This window comes from Haliotis cracherodii, unplaced genomic scaffold, assembly GCF_022045235.1.
Source record: "Haliotis cracherodii isolate W230 unplaced genomic scaffold, xgHalCrac1.p SCAF_15, whole genome shotgun sequence".
Taxonomy (NCBI): domain Eukaryota; kingdom Metazoa; phylum Mollusca; class Gastropoda; order Lepetellida; family Haliotidae; genus Haliotis; species Haliotis cracherodii.
Window position 1 is genome coordinate 34,212,216 of NW_027266270.1, and position 21,874 is coordinate 34,234,089.

The 21,874-nt window shown below is 39.7% G+C and overlaps 2 protein-coding genes across 2 annotated transcripts in view; one reads left to right on the forward strand and one right to left on the reverse strand.

Annotated features, from left to right (window-relative positions):
- Positions 1 to 10,332, forward strand: part of LOC139461661 (protocadherin-16-like) — a 74,285-nt gene extending 63,953 nt beyond the window's left edge. The window contains exons 42-51 of the mRNA XM_071243120.1: positions 466 to 906; positions 1,900 to 2,308; positions 2,797 to 2,987; positions 3,322 to 3,558; positions 4,333 to 4,586; positions 6,032 to 6,215; positions 7,372 to 7,575; positions 8,455 to 8,569; positions 9,820 to 9,839; positions 10,298 to 10,332. Of these exons, the coding sequence (XP_071099221.1) occupies positions 466 to 906; positions 1,900 to 2,308; positions 2,797 to 2,987; positions 3,322 to 3,558; positions 4,333 to 4,586; positions 6,032 to 6,215; positions 7,372 to 7,575; positions 8,455 to 8,569; positions 9,820 to 9,839; positions 10,298 to 10,332 (2,090 nt within the window). The remainder of the gene's footprint in view (positions 1 to 465; positions 907 to 1,899; positions 2,309 to 2,796; positions 2,988 to 3,321; positions 3,559 to 4,332; positions 4,587 to 6,031; positions 6,216 to 7,371; positions 7,576 to 8,454; positions 8,570 to 9,819; positions 9,840 to 10,297) is intronic.
- A 4,815-nt stretch (positions 10,333 to 15,147) lies between these two features.
- LOC139462080 (lengsin-like) lies at positions 15,148 to 20,176 on the reverse strand. The gene is made up of 2 exons (XM_071243580.1): positions 20,026 to 20,176; positions 15,148 to 16,304 (listed from the first exon to the last, which is right to left on the reverse strand). Exons 1-2 carry the CDS (start codon positions 20,174 to 20,176, stop codon positions 15,148 to 15,150), a joined length of 1,308 nt encoding a protein of 435 aa, XP_071099681.1.
- Between the last annotated feature and the right edge of the window lie 1,698 nt (positions 20,177 to 21,874).

Sequence of the window (21,874 nt, forward strand, 5' to 3'; positions counted from 1 at the left end):
CACGAATTTACGTTCGAGGGTTGGGAGTGGCCGGGGGTATGTCGGGTTGGTAGGATAACATGTAAATGTTGTGGTACTCTATGTATTCTTTTTTATTTATTATTTTATTTTTATTGTTTATCGGGTCTTTTTTATGTGTAGTTATTGTACCTAGTTTAAATTGTTTTGTTTCGTTGTTTGTTGTCTTTCGGAGGGGACACGTTTGCACGCGCGAATGTGTAAGAGTGGCGACAGGGCTATATTACTTAGTAATCAACTTTAAGGGGTTTTGATATTATTGACAGAATAGTTTCATAGCCATCGTTGACCTAGTGTTAAAGTCAACATTAGGTAAGAACGATTACATTGTAGACTTAATTACCCGACTATCGTGTAACGTTTTTGTTTTCATGTTCGAATAAACATCTTTTAAATTTGAAGACCTCATTATGTATTTACATCTATTTCTGGTTTGCTGTTTAACAGATGTTGTCCTCCTTGACCTGACGTGCACTGACGACGACGACGGTAACAACGCCATCTTCACTGTGTCCATTGGCAGCGGGGATGACACGGACCCCAAATTCAAGATGTCAGGAAAGCAACTGTTGACAAACAGCTACACGCTCGACTTCGAGTCGTTGAAGGACAATGACTACATGTACACCCTGGTCATCACAGCAGTGGACACACCAGACCAGGGGGAGGCCAACACAGGGACAGCCATAGTGAAGGTGACGGTCAAACCAGAGAACGAGTTCGACCCTGTGTGGAGTGACCCGGTACCTGACGTCAATGGCTACCTAAATGATGTCACAGTGGACGAGGACGCTGCTCCGGGGACGGCAATAACGACAGTGACGGCGACAGATGACGACCAGGCCGACGACGGAGTTGTTGTGTATGAGATTACTTCAATTACAGTTGGTATGTAATCACTTATCAGTGAGTGAGTTGAGTTTAACGCCGCTTTTAACATTATTCGAGTCCTATCACGGCGTGTCAGCTTAATGTGGAAGGAAGCCCGAAGTGATGCAGGTCTCAGACGTTTACCACTTCGGTGAAACCCACGAGCAGGGTATGGTGCTGTCAAACCTAGAAACATAATCGGGGCGAACCGGGATTCGAACCAACAATCATAGGTTTCTAGCGTGCCCAACTCTGAACAGCGAATTGCGGCACCTTAGACGACTGGGCCACCCATGCCTTCGTTATAACATTTGAGAGTAGTTATGGTATAATCATTTCTTGAATAATTTCTTATTGCCTACTATTGCAATCTGAAAAGTTAATACAAAGATACCTCAACAATCATATAACTTCCAATCTGAAGATTACATGGTTGCCAAACTACGTTGTTGACAAACCTCTGAGCAACCGCCCATTTAAAAATAACGTGGTACCGTTGTTTTACGGACAGAATACTTATATATTTTTCTATAGAAGGAGAAGCCCAATATTTCTTTTCACAATACATTTGATATGGATATCCATAATTTCCAGCGAACATAAACCCATTTTTGATTTACCTGAGGCCAAAATAATATTTAAAACCATTTTCTAAAAACAAATTATTTTGAATTTCAAGTAACCTATCCTGTATGTATTGGCTGGTCAGTCTCTCTGACTTATATTGTGCTGAGTGTGTGTTATCGTATGCCGACAACGTATGATAATATCAATCATCGGTTCACTGGCCCAGAAACGAATATTTACAAGCCGCCGTCATATAGCTTGACTGCGGTGTTAAACACCAAACTAACAAAACAACCCGTAATATGTCAACTCTTAGTTTTAAGCTATTCTATTGATATAATCACGCCTTTCAGGGATATCCAAAAGGGTAAAATATGTAATTATCAGCTTAAATATGTCCTTATGAAAAGAAAAATTTCAATAGTTAATATATTTGTGTCCAAGATGACGGGTCCGACGCTCTAGGAACATTTGTCATTGGGTACGACACCGGTGACCTTCAAGTCAAGTCGGGTCTTGATGCAGAAGGAGGCATCACCCGCTATGACATTTCACTCCGTGCTGTAGACCTTGGCACCCCTCCAAAAGACGTGACTGCCTCCATTAAAGTCTTCGTGAACAACGTGAACGATATGGCGCCAGAGTTCTCAGATACAAAATACCAGACGTTGGTGTATGAAAACGTTACCGCCGATTCCGCCATCTTCACGTTAGCGGCGACTGACCCTGATGGAGACACTGTGACGTTTGCGTTAGAAGAAACGAGTGACCTTTTCGAGGTTCGAGGAGATGAGGTTTTTATACTGAAGACATTAGACTTTGAGACTCGCAGATATTATTCCACCATCATTAGGTAGGTGAAACATATACCACTCAACTTTTGATAGGGATGGTTTTTTTCTATCCTTGATCCACAAAAGTGATTCTCATATTATGTCAAATGAGCGATTGAGTGAGTATGGTTTTACGCCGCGTTTAGCAATATTCCAGTAATATCACGGCGGGGGACACCAGAAATGGGCTTTACACATTGTACCCATGTGGGGAATTGACCCGGCTCTTCGGCATGACGAGCGAACGCTTTAACCACTAGGCTATCCCACCGCCCCCATATTATGTTACGAGTATATATACTTAGAATCACATATCTGATTTTCCGAACCAAATGCTGAGTAGTATATATTGATGCGTAGTTACACCATATTAACCCATGCACTAAAAAAGCTCTTTTTTAATCGATGTATCTAAAAAACAACCACGGTGACCAAAACCAGGTAAGGAACATGAATCGATTAAACATGTCTGACCATGACGTAAAACACAATAACGCATCTTTCACAGCGCCAGTGACGGCATTCACACCACCTACGTTTCATTCATCGTGAACGTCGGGAACATCATGGATGAGCAGCCCTCCATTACGGCGTCGAGTTACTCTATACCAGAGGGGCAGCTAATTGGCACCGTCCTTGGAGACGTCTTCACTATCGACGACGCTGACCTCGGAGACGTTTTTCAGTACACCCTTTCCGGTAGGTCTAATCAAAATGTTCAGAACAATATGAGTAATCTGTTTTGTTTATATTACTTTAAAACTAATTTATTGGAAGAGCGTGTGTCTTGTTGTAGTTGACCAGATATATATATATTATGAGCAACGATTCTCTCCGTCGAGGGACTTGACACGTCATCTAAATCACCGAGCCTGGCCAGATTATCCTTTTAGTCACAGTTTAGTCGTCTTTTGCTGGAACCAATCATAACACGGAACTATACAAACCTCTTTCAAAAGCCATAGTTATGCAAACAAAACATGTTTAAAAATAGTTTTAATATATTATTATTGAATTTGTTTCCCTTGGTCAGGTAATAATGCACATATGCTGTCCGTAAATGAAGACACGGGAACGTTATCTATTAACAAGTCCATCGATTACGAAAGCGGCATGACTGTGCTTGAAGACGTGACCTTGACCGTGACAGATCAAGGGGGACAATCAACCAACGCTGATCTCCGGTTTTCCGTCTGGGATATTAACGACAACGCCCCACAGTTTGCCACTCCGTCGTACACCGCATCTGTTACAGAAGGTGGCATGGATGGTCTGTATATGTCATGAGTACTTATACATTTTGTATAAATAGTGACATCTGGAAAAGTGCAATGCGTTGAAGAGAAACACGAATTCTTTCTTTAAACCCATTAGGGGAGTTGCAGGTAAAATAGCGCTCCTCATGTATTAGGCCTTAAGTAGACTGGTCAGTAGGTAAATACTTTAAATTTGTTCTTAATTTTCATCTATTATAAAAGAGTCACAATTAAAATAATGGATCATTGGGGTTGCTGGAAACACCATTATTTGTTTTACAAACGTTGCTTTACATATATGTATTTATTTAAAAACCTTGGTTATAATTGTACTTGTGGAACTGGATTTGACCAACAAATTACAAACGTTATCAAAACGTTACCAGGCTTAAAGCAGACCCTGAGGCACTGCGAACTCCAAAAATAGGCGTCACAACCCGGTCACCATCAAACATGGATACATACTTTCATTTGCCCGGAAATTTAGTTGGATTTGTTTTGTTTTATTTGTGTGTGTTGTTTGGTGTAATTTGGTTTTGTTTTTTGTTGTTGTTTGGTGTAATTTGGTTTTGTTGTTTGTTGTTGTTTTTTCCTTTGTTTTTGTTGTTGTTTTGTTGTTGTTGTTTTGTTGTTGTGTGTGTTTGTTTTGTTTGTTTTTTATTTTTGTTTTTTTTGTGGGTATGTGTGTGTTGGGGAGATGCAAAACACAACTCCTATGTGTATGTATTTATTAAAATATATCATTTATCTGAAGATTTGAGGACACTCGTTTCTAAATCCATCTTTAGGTCAGGCCCTGTTTGACTTTGTCGTTACGGATGAGGACGCGGGTGTCAACGGAGAGTACACCATCATCATCTTATCACCCAACAACGTCGGCAGCATGTACAACATCACGGGGACAACACTTTTCGCCAACCCTTCCAACATCGACTATGAAACACTAGCCAGTACCGACTACAAGCATGTTTTGACGGTGGTCGCCATAGACACACCGGTCGAGGGACAAACGCTGACGGGAACAACATTGGTCACCGTGACGGTAACATTGATCACAAGCACAAAAGAGAGACACTTGTCAAACGTCTCTTGACAGCTTCGACAGTGTTTTATATTATATGAATCCTTTATGTGATTAATCAAATAATGTAAACTTTGTGAAGTCAAACGTTGAAATTAAATACTTAAGTACAGCTTATATAAGTCTGTAAAATTGTTCCAAGTCTTAAAGCTTTAATACATCGTCTATTTAATCATCGATAGATTATTGATATCCGCAATAAGCACGTCTTCTACTGCAGAAAAGTATAGCAACAGGAGGTGAGGTGAAAAAGGGTTTCACGTCGCGTCCAAGATTATTGTACTTATATAGCGACGAACATGCACGTGTGTGTGTGGCTGCTTGTACTAGTCCGGACTGATGCCGATGTATAGTGCTTGCACACTGAGACACCTTGCCGCAGTTTAACATGAATACCCCACTCAGACACAGTATACTGACTCCGAGACGACCAGTCCTTCTTTTAGTCCCTAGGGTAACAACAAGTACCATCTTTAACGTCTTTTGGTATGACGCGCCGGGATCGAACCGGGCGGGCGCTCTACCACTAGACCACGGAGGCGGTCTACAGAAACAGGAAGCTGCAAGCTGACGTATAATGATGATGGCTATGTTGTCCCAAAAATTTGCACGAGTAATTCCGATAAGATTTTTAACATGGCTGCCATAACAGCCATATTGAAAATGTCATTACCACCATTACCCCACTTGTGTATGCATCGTTATGGGCTGCAATTACCTGATAAGCGGAATAGCTCTTTAACATTTTCGTTGCTATTTCTATGTATGACCCAGCTACAACCTTGACCTTAACATACCTCCTAGTGTTTCCTGCATTTTCGACATCTCCTCCAAAGCCGATGTTTTGTGTATGTGATCCAAGCAATCGTGACACAGAATTTCGATCGCATTATAAAAACATGAAGAAATTGAAAAAGTCGTTTTTCCTCATTGTTAAGCCATTTCTGTATGTATCATAACGGGATGCCTTGTGTAGTTTTCTGCTATGTACAGGGTCACATTTTATACTTCTCTTTGACCCGTTAAGATCCGGGTTAGAATATATATAGGTCTTCAGCAACCCATTCTTGCCGTAAGAGCGACTAACGGGATCGGGGGGTCAGGCTCGCTGACTTGGTTGGTGCATGTCATTGTATCCCAATTGCATGGATCGATGCTCACGATGTCAGTCTAGGATTGTCTGGTTCAGACGCGATTATTTACAGACCGCCGTCTTACATTGTTGAGTGCGGCGTTAAACAACAAACAAACAAACTTCGCTGTGTATAAATATTTGACACAGGGTTAGTTGCAGTCTTCATACTTCATGTTTCGCCGTGACTCTATTTTTTGCAATGACATTAGCACGCTCACTCAAATATTAAACATGTATACCACAAACTTAAGCTATATATGTGGCCATTTAGGTGGCGCCAAGCAATGAGTTCACGCCTGAGTGGTCAAACCCCGTCGTTGACGTCAACGGCATCTTCCCCAACGTGACGGTGATGGAGTTACCCTTTGGTTCCTTGGTGGCTAACTTCAGCGCGGAGGATGGAGATGATGGGGAGGATGGAAGGATGGTGTTCGAGATACGGTCAATTACATCGAGTAGGTTTGCCAGTTACCGCATCGTAAACAACCTAAACATGCGTCAGTTAATGATGTGCAAGAATTATATTTCTCAGTGTCCTTGACCCTGTGTGTTTGTGAGTGAGTTGTTTTACGCCACTTTTTATAATTTCACAACCAGCGGAGTGGGAAGGGACACCAGAAATAGGCGAGTGGCGAATCTTCAACATATATACGATATATTACATTTTCACCAGACAAATCGTAATACAATTCATTGCTGACAGAAATGGACGTGTATGTTTGTATTGGTGTGTTCACGATGTGTATGTTTGTATTACAAGGTGACGGTAGCCTGGTAGATGGTGTGTTCACGATGTGTATGTTTGTATGACAAGGTGACGGTAGCCTGGTAGATGGTGTGTTCACGATGTGTATGTTTGTATGACAAGGTGACGGTAGTCTGGTAGATGGTGTGTTCACGACGTGTATGTTTGTATTGGTGTATTCACGACGTGTATGTTTGTATTACAAGGTGACGGTAGCCTGGTAGATGGTGTGTTCACGATGTGTATGTTTGTATAACAAGGTGACGGTAGCCTGGTAGATGGTGTGTTCACGATGTGTATGTTTGTATTACAAGGTGACGGTAGCCTGGTGGATGGTGTGTTCACGACGTGTATGTTTGTATTAGTGTGTTCAAGACGTGTATGTTTGTATTAGTGTGTTCACGACGTGTATGTTTGTATTACAAGGTGACAGTAGCCTGGTGGATGGTGTGTTCACGATGTGTATGTTTGTATTGGTGTGTTCACGACGTGTATGTTTGTATTACAAGGTGACGGTAGCCTGGTAGATGGTGTGTTCACGATGTGTGTGTTTGTATAACAAGGTGACGGTAGCCTGGTAGATGGTGTGTTCACGATGTGTATGTTTGTATTACAAGGTGACGGTAGCCTGGTAGATGGTGTGTTCACGACGTGTATGTTTGTATTAGTGTGTTCAAGACGTGTATGTTTGTATTAGTGTGTTCACGACGTGTATGTTTGTATTACAAGGTGACGGTAGTCTTGCGGACTGTGTGTTCACGATGTGTATGTTTGTATTACAAGGTGACAGTAGCCTGGTGGATGGTGTGTTCACGATGTGTATGTTTGTATTGGTGTGTTCACGACGTGTATGTTTGTATTACAAGGTGACGGTAGCCTGGCAGATGGTGTGTTCACGATGCGAGAAAGTGACGGCGTGGGTAGGTTATACACGTCGTCGCAGCTGGTTGCAGACACGGAGACGGGTGGCGTGGCCTACTACGAAGTCGTCATCACTGCTGCTGATGCTGGTGGCACTCCTCGCTCTACCACTGGCACTGTCACAATCAACATTGACGGAAACAAGCCAGGTACGGCTACCGTTCCATAGAAATTCCGCGGGAATTCCGCGTTACGATTGGTTGTGTTCGTGTGTTCTAGGGGCAAGAGAGTTAACTGACTATAAAAGTCCATTTCCACCCTTGTCGAACTAGGCTGGTATTATGGAGTTACATTTTGGCTGGACTAACGAGTCTATGCATAGTCTAATCAAAATCTCGCAACGAAATCGAAATCCGGTTCGTAAACTGCTGTGCAGATTTCGGTCGATTGCAGGTTTTGCTAGGCATGTGCACCGCCAAGTCGTTGTCAACAGATATTTTCCAAATCTTTTCATGTTTTTAATCAAAGTGCTCGCTTGATTTGATGCACTTCGCGATGTAAGACCCGTTTTATCACAATATCAGATCGTCTTGACTGGGCGCCGCCATTTTGTTTGAAATAAATGCAAGTGATGGAATCGGTCAATAGGAGAGGCTCAGAAGGACATAACTCATAATAACCACTGGTGGCGCTACGATCGAGCCGAGGAATTCCAGCCTTGTTCGGCAAGGGTGGGAACTGGACTTTTAAAGTCAGTTAACTCTCTTGCCTCGGGAAGATGCATTGAATTAGTACCTTCCAGCTACGTGATGGCGGTCTGTAAATAATATAGTCTGGATCAGATAATCTTGAGATTGACATCATGAGGGCTGATCAACGCAATTGATCAACCAAGTCAGCGAGCCTGACCCCCCGATCCCGTTATTCGTCCTTACAGTAAGCATGGGAAGCTGAAGACCGAACTCTAACCCGGATCTTCACGGTAGTTCTTGGAGGTTGAATAAATCGCAGTTTAGAAGCATCAGATGCAGAGTAGTAGTAAAACTACGTGATCAGCAACAGATTTGTATTTGCTGTTGCTGTTTCAGTTTACACAGATCCGTCCAATGACGTGGACATGGAGACGTGGGTGTTGAGGGCGTTTCTCATGGCGACGTCGGCGGCGATGCTGGCAGGGGTAGCCATACATGCCAGGCAAGCGTGGTAAGTATAGAGACACCGACAGTAATACAGTACATTGCCATCTACCATGTCCGATCGAAATCTTTGTGTAGATTTGTCTCCCTTAACCATTTGAGGATCCGATGCAGATGAAATCTCAGATTCGTCCGATTATGATCCAAGGACTGTCACAGTGGAGAGATATAACTGAAAAACTTTTAGTGGCGTAAATCCCACCTTACTTATTTTATCTTGCTGTAGTTTCTTGTATCTTAATGATACAGTAGCCGTATCTTATTGTAGCTAATTGTTACAGTAACTTTATCTTTTTCTATCTTATCGTAACCATATCTTATTGTAGCTAATTGTTACAGGAGCCGTATCTTATTGTAGCTAATTGTTACAGTAACTTTATCTTTTTGTATCTTATCGTAACCATATCTTATTGTAGCTAATTGTTACAGTAGCCATATCTTATTGTAGCAAATTGTTACAGTAACTTTATCTTTTTGTATCTTATCGTAACCATATCTTATTGTAGCTAATTGTTACAGTAACTTTATCTGTTTGTATCTTATCGTAACCATATCTTATTGTAGCAAATTGTTACAGTAACTTTATCTTTTTGTATCTTATCGTAACCATATCTTATTGTAGCTAATTGTTACAGTAACTTTATCTTTTTGTATCTTATCGTAACCATATCTTATTGTAGCTCATTGTTACAGTAACTGTATCTTATCGTAACCATATCTTATTGTAGCTAATTGTTACAGTAACTTTATCTTTTTGTATCTTATCGTAACCATATCTTATTGTAGCTCATTGTTACAGTAACTGTATCTTATTGTATCTTATCGTAGCTTAGTCTTAACGTAGCTTATTGTAGCGTTATCTTATTGTGTAGCTTTATCTTACTATGTCTTATTGTATTTAGTTTAGCTTTATCTTATTGTTACGTTATCTCATCTGGCGTGATGTCGCTAATTGTAGCTAAATGTAGCTTACTGTCTGCTGACGTATGGATGTTAATTGAAAACATTTATCAGAAAACTTTGAATTGCTATGTTGTACATTTGTTAATTAAATTAAATTAATGTGATTGTGAAGACAAACCATTATCAGTCTGACGCTGGCAACGAGCTACCACATCGTTTCGTTGGGACCTGAAACTAGTAGCGAAAGGGACATTATAGGATTCCAACTATTAATTTGCTGAGTTTTTGCACTCGTAGAAAGATGTTTCTATTTAATATAACTGGTAAGTTACAATTGTTTTGTTTTTATTTCAGTCGACCAAAGGCCCCGAAAAGTAAGATATGTCTGAAGTCGGTTCAGATTTTCTTGTCCAGGTTGGGGTATGGATGGCCCAGTCATCGAAGCCATTGGCAGTGCAGAGTTGCTTCAAATGGGCGTTCCAGACTCCTGTCATTGTGATTCCATTCCCGACGGACCAGGATGATGTTTCTATGTTTGTCAGCAACATACCAATACTCGTGGGTTTCACCAAAGTGGTAAACGTCTAAGACCTGCATCACTTCGGGCTTTCCTCACACATCAATCTGAGACGCCGTGATATAACTGATAATCTGAGCCCCATTATACTCACCAGTCTGAAATGACACATTTTGATATAGACGAGTAAAACATAGATGTTCTGTTTTAAAACAGTTAGATGTATTTATAGCAATGACCTGTTCAGGATATACAATAGCTCCAAACCATATACGTATGTTTAAACTTTTAGAATCGTTTGAGTTTTTGTTACAGATTTTGACGTACAACCAAGGTTTACCCACCTGTAGACACAGACCATGATAGCTTGGTGTCATTATACAACCCATTGGGGTCATTGAACTTATTATCTCAAATTGTCTTTTACTTTCTAGCTACAGTGTATGGAGAATGCCAAACTGGAACTTCAAAACATCAACAACAAAATTAGAAATTCTGTGGCGTCAATCTTATAAATAATATAATAATAAATACACACTTTCACTATTCAAAGAAAAAGGTTGCAGTTCTAAAAAATCACGAAATAATATTAGAACATGAACTGTTATTTTTGCCTTTGTGTATATATGTCTAGGCATTTATTGAAGAAGTACTTCACTGTAATATTATCAAATAGTTGTTGGTTTGTCTAACATTAAACTCATTTGGCATTGATTTAAGAATTCTGGTAATGGGCCCATCCTATCTCCATGAATTCTGACATACCAGTGCCGTGTCCCATTTGCCCTCTGAACAGCAAGAGGGATACTCGAGGCGGGACGGGGACGTAGAACGCGAGTTTGTTGTACCTCAACTAAGAATCTTGCAATTCCATTGGTTAATCCGTACCACGTGACGAAACAATACATTACAACGTCGTCCCCGAAATCATGTGACTGACCTTGACCTCGTATATTGACTCGTCAAGAGTAATTATTTGTATATGTAAGACTGGCTTTGGTGCCGTTGAGCAAAGCGATCTTACGACAGTCGTAGCTAAGGTTGTTTTGTATAACGGCACCCAGGAGTATAATCGCGGTATTTGTTAGAGCTCATATAATTTCTGTCTTTAAACCTTTTCAGGGAAACTTCACAAAACGTTTGAGCGACATCGTGGTGCCGACAAAGTGTTGTCATTGGAGGAAGTCGTGAGTATTTATTATCAATTATTACGTAAGTGAATTATGTTAATGGCTTACCTATTCCATGTCAGTATAGGTCAGGATAGCGTGGTTATAATGTGGAACCTGTTTGATTGGGTGTGGAGATAAAGTATTGCTGACACTAACGAGACACACACTCTAAGTCTGAAGTTGTTGATTATTTCTTTTGCGATTGCTGTGATGAGTTGCGCTTTTACGCAATACCGTTAAGATAATAGTATATGTGTAGGACGTCATCACTTCGGGAAAGAGGACCATGCGGTCTCCCGCCTGCGAGTTGGATACGACAATAAACTTGTGTGATTCTGTCGAGCTTCTGTCAATAAACCTCAATACAATAGAAGATTACAATTGCCTCGGTGTAAAATATTCATGTCCTGTGTTTTATTTCAGGAATCATGGAACGCTGCAATCATTACACCAGGCAGGAAGATTAGACCCCCTCTATAGGATTCGCTTTCGAGTGAGTTTGCACCAGAACCGTTATAGTGGCGAATGTATGATTCAAACACTACCCAAGTCATCTTACTTGGAGGCAGCACTGCCCCGTATCCGCCGTGCATGGTAGAGAGGCTTGAGGGGCGAATATAAGAGATACCATTCATAATAATTATATATTTTATAATTGCAATAGAGAATACTTCATGTGTCGTGTGAAATGTCATGTTTCTCTCCTCGAGTGACGGTGGAAAGGAAATAATAGCTTCTAATATCTTCTTTCCCCCGTCAAGAGATGAGAGAAACATGATATTTCACGAGGCAAATGGAATACCCTATTATCATATACTTTTATGTAGCTGTCTACCTGAAAATGAATTATTGCATTACAAATGTAAAACCTTGAAACGTAAATGCTCCGTACCTAACACATAGCGACGTTTCATCACGCATTGTAATTGCGACTTACAAGGTAGTTCCATGTTTCCAGAACCTTTAAAAATATAAGCAAAAGTAACAAAAATAGTTTGGTCACGGAATTTTTTTATCATATATTTGGATTTGATAAATAAATATACAAAATGAAACAAAACGTATACTTGAAATCTCCGATAGAGCTGTTGGAAGCGAAGTTCCGCCCGAGTGTTATGTTCTCTGGAGTGATATATCAACCGTTATTTTTACTACCATGAACATATTCCTTTTCTAAACTTCGGAAAACCCAGTCTTTCACAAGTATACAATAAATCGTATAATTGTATTGAATCATAACAAGTCATATTTATCATATAATTTATTTCAGATCAAGAGAATTGCCGTGACGATGTCAACATCCATATAACGTTGAAACACAGACTTCTTTGTACGCCAATTCCATTGCAGATGTATTTCTATCTGCTTCTCCGCTATATATCAGTCTATCAGTTTATGATTACCTTAATTAAACAATATATCAAATTTACGTAAATCAATAATTACGACCAAGCCTGGTCATGGGCCTTTGAGTACACCATAGCTCACCCTCGCTTAGCGTCCAAAACATCAATGCCAGACACATCGATATAAATGGTGCCATTCATTTTTATATATAATTATTTTCATCTACGTGTTATTTAAGTGCTGATCATAAATGAGTATTCATTATAATAACGACGTACATATCCTGGTCCATGTGATCATACATTTAAAGTAATAACACATAGTCTCCAGATATAGCTCTAATATTGCAGCTTGCTTGGCTATAGAAAGAAGCTTGTATGCATGTACATATTTTGGATTTCATTTGGAAACCGACTTCACTGGTGTGTACCTATGATAATTCATTTGTTATGATTTGTTTTTGTATTGTACTGATTAAAAATGATGAAATAAGAAAGTGCAAAAGTACACAAAAAGATCTCATATATTCTTTTGTGGCGTAGCCATGAGGGAAAATGTATTTTTCAGACATGAGATTGGATGAAGATATTACTTGACCAAAAATACAATTTTCTATTTGTCATGTGTTTTCTTATTTTAGTCTAACAAACCATAACGTCACTAAAATAAGGAGAGTGAAATTAAAAACCATCGTGTCATGTCACTCAAGTATATTCCTGATATATAAACATTGAACTTAAAAGCAGAAACGCAAGTGAAAACAATTCAAACATGAGACGTGTTACACTTGTGTCATAGTTTCAAATCGCACCATTCTCGGGGCTTTCAATGAGTGCCAAATTTTCATTACGATGTTATAATTTATTCTTACTGACTGAAAATGATTTGTTTTGTTAATTTTAATTTAAGCATTACTGGTTTTCGCCATGTTCAACATGGAACCACAGAGTGACTTGACTTTCTATGACATTCGTGGTGAATGTCAAGTTTGTTCAAACCCCCTTTACAAGAAATCAAGTCAAAGTGGTATAGATATTTTTGACGTGTAGTTCCTTGAAAGTGTTGACTATCTCGGTCACTCACATGAGAAGACTTTCTGATTCGGGTAACGTCACAGTGAACATACTTTTCGCCTATATGGGGCGACCGGTCAATAATTCACTCAGGTAAACCTGTGGCTGATGGCCTTGTCTACGTCCCACGTCATTGTCACGACAACACAATCTGCCAAGTCAAGATATTGCATGTCCATTAGGCGTCTCATGATCAAAGCAATCTCCGAGCTAAGATTAGTTTAGCCTATGTTAAAGTATGGGTATTACGATTGTATTAGAGCTAAGATTAGTTTAGCCAATGTTAAAGTATGGGTATTACGATTGTATTAGAGCTAAGATTAGTTTAGCCAATGTTAAAGTATGGGTATTACGATTGTATTAGAGCTAAGATTAGTTTAAGCAATATTACAGTATGGGAGTAACGAATGTATTAGCGCTAAGCCAAATTGAATGTTACAGTATGGGAGTAACGAATGTATTAGCGCTAAGAAATGTTTAGCCAATGTTACAGTATGAGTATTATGATTGTATTAGAGCTAAGATTAGTTTAAGCAATGATACAGTATGGGAGTAACGAATGTATTAGCGCTAAGCTAAATTGAATGTTACAGTATGGGAGTTACGATTGTATTAGCGCTAAGCCAAATTGAATGTTACAGTATGAGAGTTATGATTATACCTGCGCTGAGATTAGTTTAACCAATATCACAATATGGGAATTACGATTGTATTAGCGCTAAGATTGCTTTGAGCAAGTATCAACTGGTCCCCATTTTTGTTCTTACGACAAGCCTGGGGTACTGGGAATGTTTGAGATTGGAGGACAAGAGTTAAAAACGTTTTAAACACATTTTAATTCACATCCATCAATGTCATACACTGAATATGATATCCCCAATGTCTCAACATTTCGTTGCGTCGAAACAACGTTTGATTGCGGGGAAAGTCCAGATAAACATCAGATATGGAAATGGAGCATTTCGAAGTTTAACTGAGCCAGCCCGTGCTAGTGTAGGTCTTTACACACTGAGCAAAGTCAACGATTCACATTCACACAAACTCCCGCAACTGATGTGCTGAAGCAATCAAGGACGTTTTGATCAGCTCTGTTGTGCACACTGTAACGATACTGATCTTAGAATGTTTAGTTTCGCGAGTCGATAAATTAAGTCACATGCTTTTACAACTGTCTAAAATGCACAGATATGCAAACTAAACTGTTTTGGGTTTTTTTCTGAAAAAAATGCCAACAGTTCTGGAGAAGTCGATAGCACCATCCAACAGCAGGGGCGGTCATACCTCGCTGAGGAAACGTGATGTTTAGTAAAACAGATATTTCAAACATTTTCTCATTTGGCTCAATAGACAATGAATGTATGCGGGATCATGGTACACGTGTGGAAAGGAACACCAGAAATATTAAGCTCAGTTAAACAGGAAGGTCAAGAGAAATCAACCATTTGAACGGTACCTCCGGACTAAATGTGTCTGATTATTTACGTTCTCTGAATAAAAATAAGATTCCACATCAAGGCCAATTTCGTCCCTTTAAGGTATTCTGGGCACAGTGAGACATGTACTGGTAGCATTACTAAAAGTACAATTGTCTCTCCATAGCAAATGCTTCTCCGTCGTTTTGAAGACCTTCAAACTTAGCAATCTCACCATCTCTCTTGCACTTGACAAACCAGGTGACAAGTTCCTGTCCAAGGGCACTCACCAGCCCGGCATCCTCTTCCAACTCCTCTAGAGCTTCAGACAGAGAGTTGGGAAGAGTCTCGGAGCTCCCTGTTATACCCGGGGGTGGGCATTCCATTTTGTTGATGACTCCATCCAGACCTGCTGCGATGATGGATGCCATCACTAGGTACGGATTGATCTTTCCGCTTGGAGGTCTGTATTCCATGTATGTTTTGAAAGGACCTTCATTTTTTATTCGGAGGCATCCATCTCGGTCTTCTATTCCCCAGGAAATAGCTGAAGAGCACATTTCTACCCCGATCCTTCTGAAGCAGTTGATGGTAGGGTTAGCGAAAGCGGTGAGAGCTTTACCGTGCTTAAGGATACCTGCAATCCACTGTTTTGCAGTGGCTGAAAGGTTGTCTGGAGAACTGGCATCGTAAAACATATTTTCTCCTGTTTCGCTCCACAGCGAAAAGTTAAAGTGACTAGTGTTAGTGGTTTGTGAGTCTGTCATGAAAGACACAACGAGATCCTTCTGATTGGCCGTTTCAATAAGTCCTTCTTTCAAGTTCAAGGTCATATCCGGACATTCGATGCCATATTTTGGTTTCATTACTATTTCAAATTGCCCTGGGCCTAATTCACAGTGAAATCTCTCAATATCGATCTTTGACTCAAAACAGTTCCTATCGAACTCAAAGAAGTAATTGCTATGTTTAGCAAATTCGGACTGGCGGTACAACTCGTTGAACTCGTTCACTGATTTCAACGACCTCTTCTCCAATAATGTAAACTCTATTTCAAATCCAGAATACAGTTTGAGACCCAATTCGCCTAATCGTTGTAGCTGTTGGCGAGCCACATAGCGGGGACAAGCTTCTTGGGGTGCATTGTCTGTCTTCCATCGTGACTCGCATAACATTTCAGCGACTTTGACGCCGTTTTCAGCCCAGGGAACAGGCCTCAGTGTGTTCAAGTCGGGGATTATCCTTATGCTGCCATAGTTGTAATCTTTCGGATGCTTCACCGTGACTATATCGGAGGTAGGACTCACCAGCAAGACGTCTACGAAGGGAATTATATTGTTAATAATAATAATAATAATAATAATAATAATAATAATAACAACAACAACAACGTCGGCTAACTTCGTTGATTCATGTCCCAAGACTCAAGCTTGTTTGTGTGTTTACATCACACGAAGCAATATTCCATCTATATAGAGGCGGTCTGTAAATAATCGAGTCTGGACTAGACAATCTAGTGATTGACACCTTTCGAATCCCGTTAATTGCCTCGTACGACAAGCATGGGTTGCTAAAGGTAAATACTAACCCGGATATTCATGTGTCCAGATGCAAGTATTTACAGACAAAAGTTAATTTGAGACAGTTTGAAAGTTATACCATGAGTATATATAAATGAAAATGAAACTGTTCTTTTCAACACTCGCATGAGACCCGTGAAGATCCGGGGTAGAATAGGTCTTCAGCAACCCATGCTTGCCGTAAAAGGCGACTATGCTTGTCGTAAGAGGCGACTAACGGGATCGGGTGGTCAGGCTCGCTGACTTGGTTGATGCATGTCATCGATCCCACTTGCGTGGATCGATGTTCATGATATTAATCACTGGATTGTCTGGTCCAGACTCAATTATTTACAGACCGCCGTCATATAGCTGGAATATTGCTGAATGCGGCGTTAAACAACATACAAACAACACTCGCATGATTTGGATTTCACATGCCTACAGAGGCTAATTTTACAAAATATTTCCAATATTTGAGGAAGAGAAATCATTGACCGGGGTTGAATGTTATGAAAACATGACACATCTATGGTAAAATGTAGTACTCATAATGAGATTATCTATTCAAATCAATTTTACTAATTTAAGCCATTCCTTTAATTAGAAGGGGCAGTGGGATAGCCTAGTGGTTAAAGCGTTCGCTCGTCACGGCGAAGAAGCGGCTTTGATTCCTCACATGGGTACAATGTGTGAAGCCCATTTTAGGTGTCCCTCGCCGTGATATTGCTGGAATATTGCTAAAAGAGGCGTAAAAACAAACTTACTCACTCACACTCTGATTAGATACTAAGTCCAAAATGTAAGATAAAAGACAGCCAAATGAAGAATGTAAGATCTTTTTTCCACCTTATTTCAAAATTTTATGTATCTTAATAAATGTGACATATTCTTTGGACCCAAATAGTTCCTCATCATACCTTGGATTTTTGTTTGATGAAGTCCTTTTCATGAATTACCCCTTTAACATTGCAAAATTCCGTCTTCTGTTAATAATAAACGATTTTTAGCAAGAAACAATTCAACTGTCTATTCCGTGTGGTCGTTCGACAGAAAATTGCTAATATTTTTTTTGTAAAAGGTCAAAAACAAGTGTAGGTCATCTGTCAGCTTTATCAGCCAGGTATATTCAGTGGAGAATTTTTTTACAAGAGTAGAGAATACATTTTGGAAGAATTTCATAGCAAAGGTCAAATGAAGGTCAAAATGTACCACCCATCAACATACTACCCTGACACCAACTAACATCTTTTTCTTCACGAATATGGGGCGGTTAGGTAGTGGTTAAAGCATTCGCTCGTCACGCCGAAGACCCTTGTTCGATTCCCCACATGGATGCAATGTGTGAAGCATATTTCTGGTGTTCCCCGCCGTGACATTGCTGGAATATTGCTAAAAGCGGCGTAAAAACATGCTCACTAAAACACTCAATCTTCACGAATATAGACCAGTAATTGCTGAAAACGCGTTTTTTTTAATTGGGTTGTCGTGTGGATTGTTCCCGATCATCGTGTTTTGCCGTATTTACGCTTACATTGAACTCCGTGAGGAGTTCTGGTTCGAATTGGTCCGAGCAACCTAAGCTGGGCGTATTCATCTATAAAATTTTCAAAATGCCTTATGTGGCGGCCATTTAAAGACGAGAACACATTCCGTGAGTCTGGAACCGTGTTCAAACTTCTGGGATACAAGAGGATTGGGGTGTGTGTGAGCTGATGTCAAAGGCCACGTCTCCTTCACATGAGCGTGTAGGCGGAACGTGTCTCATCACACGTCCACATCCTCAATGACTTGCGCTTGGATACGTTACTAATGACAACTTAAAGATCAAGTTTAACAGGGCCGGATGGGTAGCCTAGTAGTTAAAGCGTTCGCTCGTCACGCCGAAGACCCGAGTTCGATTCCCCACATGGGTACAATGTGTATTGTCCATTTCTGGTGTCCCCCGCCGTGATATTGCTGGAATTTTGATAAAAGCGGCATAAAACAATACTCACTCAAGTTTAGCAATAGCATTTGGGGGGCTAACGGTTGGCTTTAATGGGTGTGGAGGTGAAGACCACAACGTCATAGCTGTTTCCCAAAATAGAAAAAAAGCAAAATAGCGTGGCATGTGTCTCATCACATATTTAATTCATTTTCATTGCATGTAAATTCCCATCTCGACACCTGATAGTATGGCGAAATAACAGGTTACTTCAAAGCTAAATATCAGAATTCCGGAGGCAATTTCAAGCTCCATTAATCGTTCAAATTTATAATCCATGTAGTAAGGAGTAAAACTGGAAGTGCATATCGAGCAGCCGGACACTATACCTTATCATCTTGTCCTGCCTAAAGAGTTTGTTCGTTTGTTTGTTTGTTGCTTAACGCCGCACTACACGACATATATTGCCACATCTCCTTTGAATATTGTAGTTACCATAACAAAGCATATTGTTTTTTGGTTTGGTTTGTTGTTTAACGCCGCACTTAGCAATATTCCAGCTATATGACGGCGGTATGTAAATAATCGAGTCTTGACCATACAATACAGTGATTGACAACATGAACATCGATCCACGCAATTGGGATACGAAGACATGCATCAACCAAGTCAGGAGCCTGACCACCCGATCCCGTTAGTCGCCTCTTACGACAAGCATGGGTTGCCGAAGACCTATTCTATGAAGTATATAATTCAAAATGTCTGACATGAGAAGGAGAAACACAACAGCCACGTGCATTGCCACAACACACAACTATGAGAGTGTTTCATGGCTTGACTAAGCTGTCGTTTTCTCACAACAAAACAATCTCCAAAAGTATTCATGATCCCTGTTTATTGTTCAGTATATATATACTATCAATAGTTAGTTAATTATTCATTAAAATGCTTTTATTCATGATTTAGTCGACAAATAAAACTAACTAGCTGTAACTTTAACTAGTGCCGCAACCCAGGGGTTCAGAGGTCATGGGCAAAATTTTGGTTAACCGAAGTTGGACAAAAATAAGTAAACTGGCTAAGTTTGGTAATCTTGCCTTACTTTACAGTACTAGCTTCTGATTTGTTAAGATGGGAGCAGTTATTTTCCATGTAACTCACTCAGAAATCAGTCGGAACACATTAAGGTAACGTACTTATCTCGCATATGTGTATAGTTGGTTTTCTCAAATGAACCGATGTTTATGCGATTGCATTGGGTAAAAGGGAGTAACTCGGTTCATTTGCGACGTCTGCTACGTGTTTTGCTAACTCATTGAAACTGCTGACATATATTCCGTGCGTGTGTGAGTGAAAATCATTAAGATATATATGTTGTCAATCCATCCCTCGGGTCATATGGTGTGATGTACCCTGCGTGTGAGGCTCACACAGAGGGTACATCACACCATATACCCCTCGCGATCGCTTGATAACTCATATCATATCTCGATCAAGCGGGTTAGGTTATTTCAACACGTACATCTAACTGCGAAAAAAAGCGATTGACCTACCCTGAAATAAATCAAGCCCTTCTTCCAAATATTGCGCAGCGTGTCGACTGGATACTGTTTGACCACGATGCAAACCGTTCAGGTCGCACAGGGATAAACGGACGTAGTCAAATTTCGCAAACATTTTCTTGACCTCTTCTAGGTTGAACATTGTTCGGAGCTACAAGTGTAGCCTTGGTCGATGTCTCTTTCTATGAATATTCATGACTTTGACTGCATGAAATTACATACACTTTTATTAGTCAAGTCAAGTCAAGTCATTTATTCCGTATAAATGGCCATGAGACCAACAGTACAACATGTGTAAAATATGGGACAATATAATGATACGGCGCCAGTAACATAATTTCTTTCACAATACATTCATATTATTTCTTATTTTAAAGACTTTATCAAGGAAAATACAGAGCTTTAGGAACTTATCATAACCAACCATGTTCAACAAGTTGATAAATTTGTACATATTTGGTTGATAATAATAATAATAATAATAAGTTGAAGTTATTAAACACGTAAATGGTTATAAGCCGGACATACCAACACGACATGGAGTTCATCTTCAACTTGTGCGTTACAATAATGACAAGATGTATCTGGTGTTTGGTGCTTTCTATAAGAATTTACACTGAAACCATGAATATTACAACGTAGCTTTGTCAGGCATCTCCGTAAACCTGCATTATTGATAAATACGTATTTCTCGGGATTGTAGTCCTGTTTAATCATTGAGTAGAATTTTAAGTATCTTGATATGGATATTTCATGGCTCCACTCTTGGAAATATACATCTTTACATCGTTGCTGAAATAATTCTAAGAAGTAGTTTCTGTTATCAATTGACTGGGCTACCCACACATAACCAAAACCATATTTGCAAAGCAGTTTCCGTACTTTCGAGACCCAGTTTTCATCACCCGATTCGTCTAATCTTTTTAACATTTCATAACACTTCTTGGTGTATCCTAGTGTTGGTTGACGGAAAAGCCTGATCCAAAATGCAAGTTATCTGACATTTGCAAATAAACATAGCGGATAACGCCCGCACTCAGCTAAAACAGCTTTGTTTGGGGATCTGGAGCCAATTTGTAAAACATTTTTACAAAAGTTTGTGTGGACTTTTTCAATAGATTTTCGGAGCTTCCAACCCCACAGTTCTGCGCCACATAACAAAATTGGCTTAAGTTTACCGTCAAATAGTTTGAAGGCAGCATTAACCGGTAGATTTTTAAATCTGTACATAAAGCGTTTGATTGGGAATACTGCTTTTTCAGCCTGCTGGGATAATGTCTCACACGCTTTCGTAAACATGTTCCTGCAAGAGAAGACAATTCCTAGATATTTATAATATGACGTTACTTCTATTTTTTCCCCATTTATAAACCATTCCTCATATCTATATAAGGTCCCACCTTTTTTTAAAACTACGATTTTCGTTTTCTTAGAATTTATTTTTAATCCCCATTTCTCACAGTAGGTGCTTAAAATATCTATTTTCTTTTGAAGATTTAAAACAGTATCTACAAATATTGCTACATCATCTGTGAAAAGCAGTATAGACAATGCTTTAAGAGATACATCAATAAATATGCCACTGGTATCGGATGTTAATATATCATTTACAAGTTCATCAATGTACATTATAAAAAGTCCCGGTGACAATATGCACCCCTGTCGCACTCCACATGCTGTATTAAATACATCAGTCATGGTTTGCTTATTTTACCTTACAGATGCTTTTACATTCTGATATATGCCATTTAGCAAATTATACACTTTTCCATGGATACTTCTTTGTAATAACAAATACATCAATTTATTCCTATCAACAGAGTCAAATGCTTTACGGAAG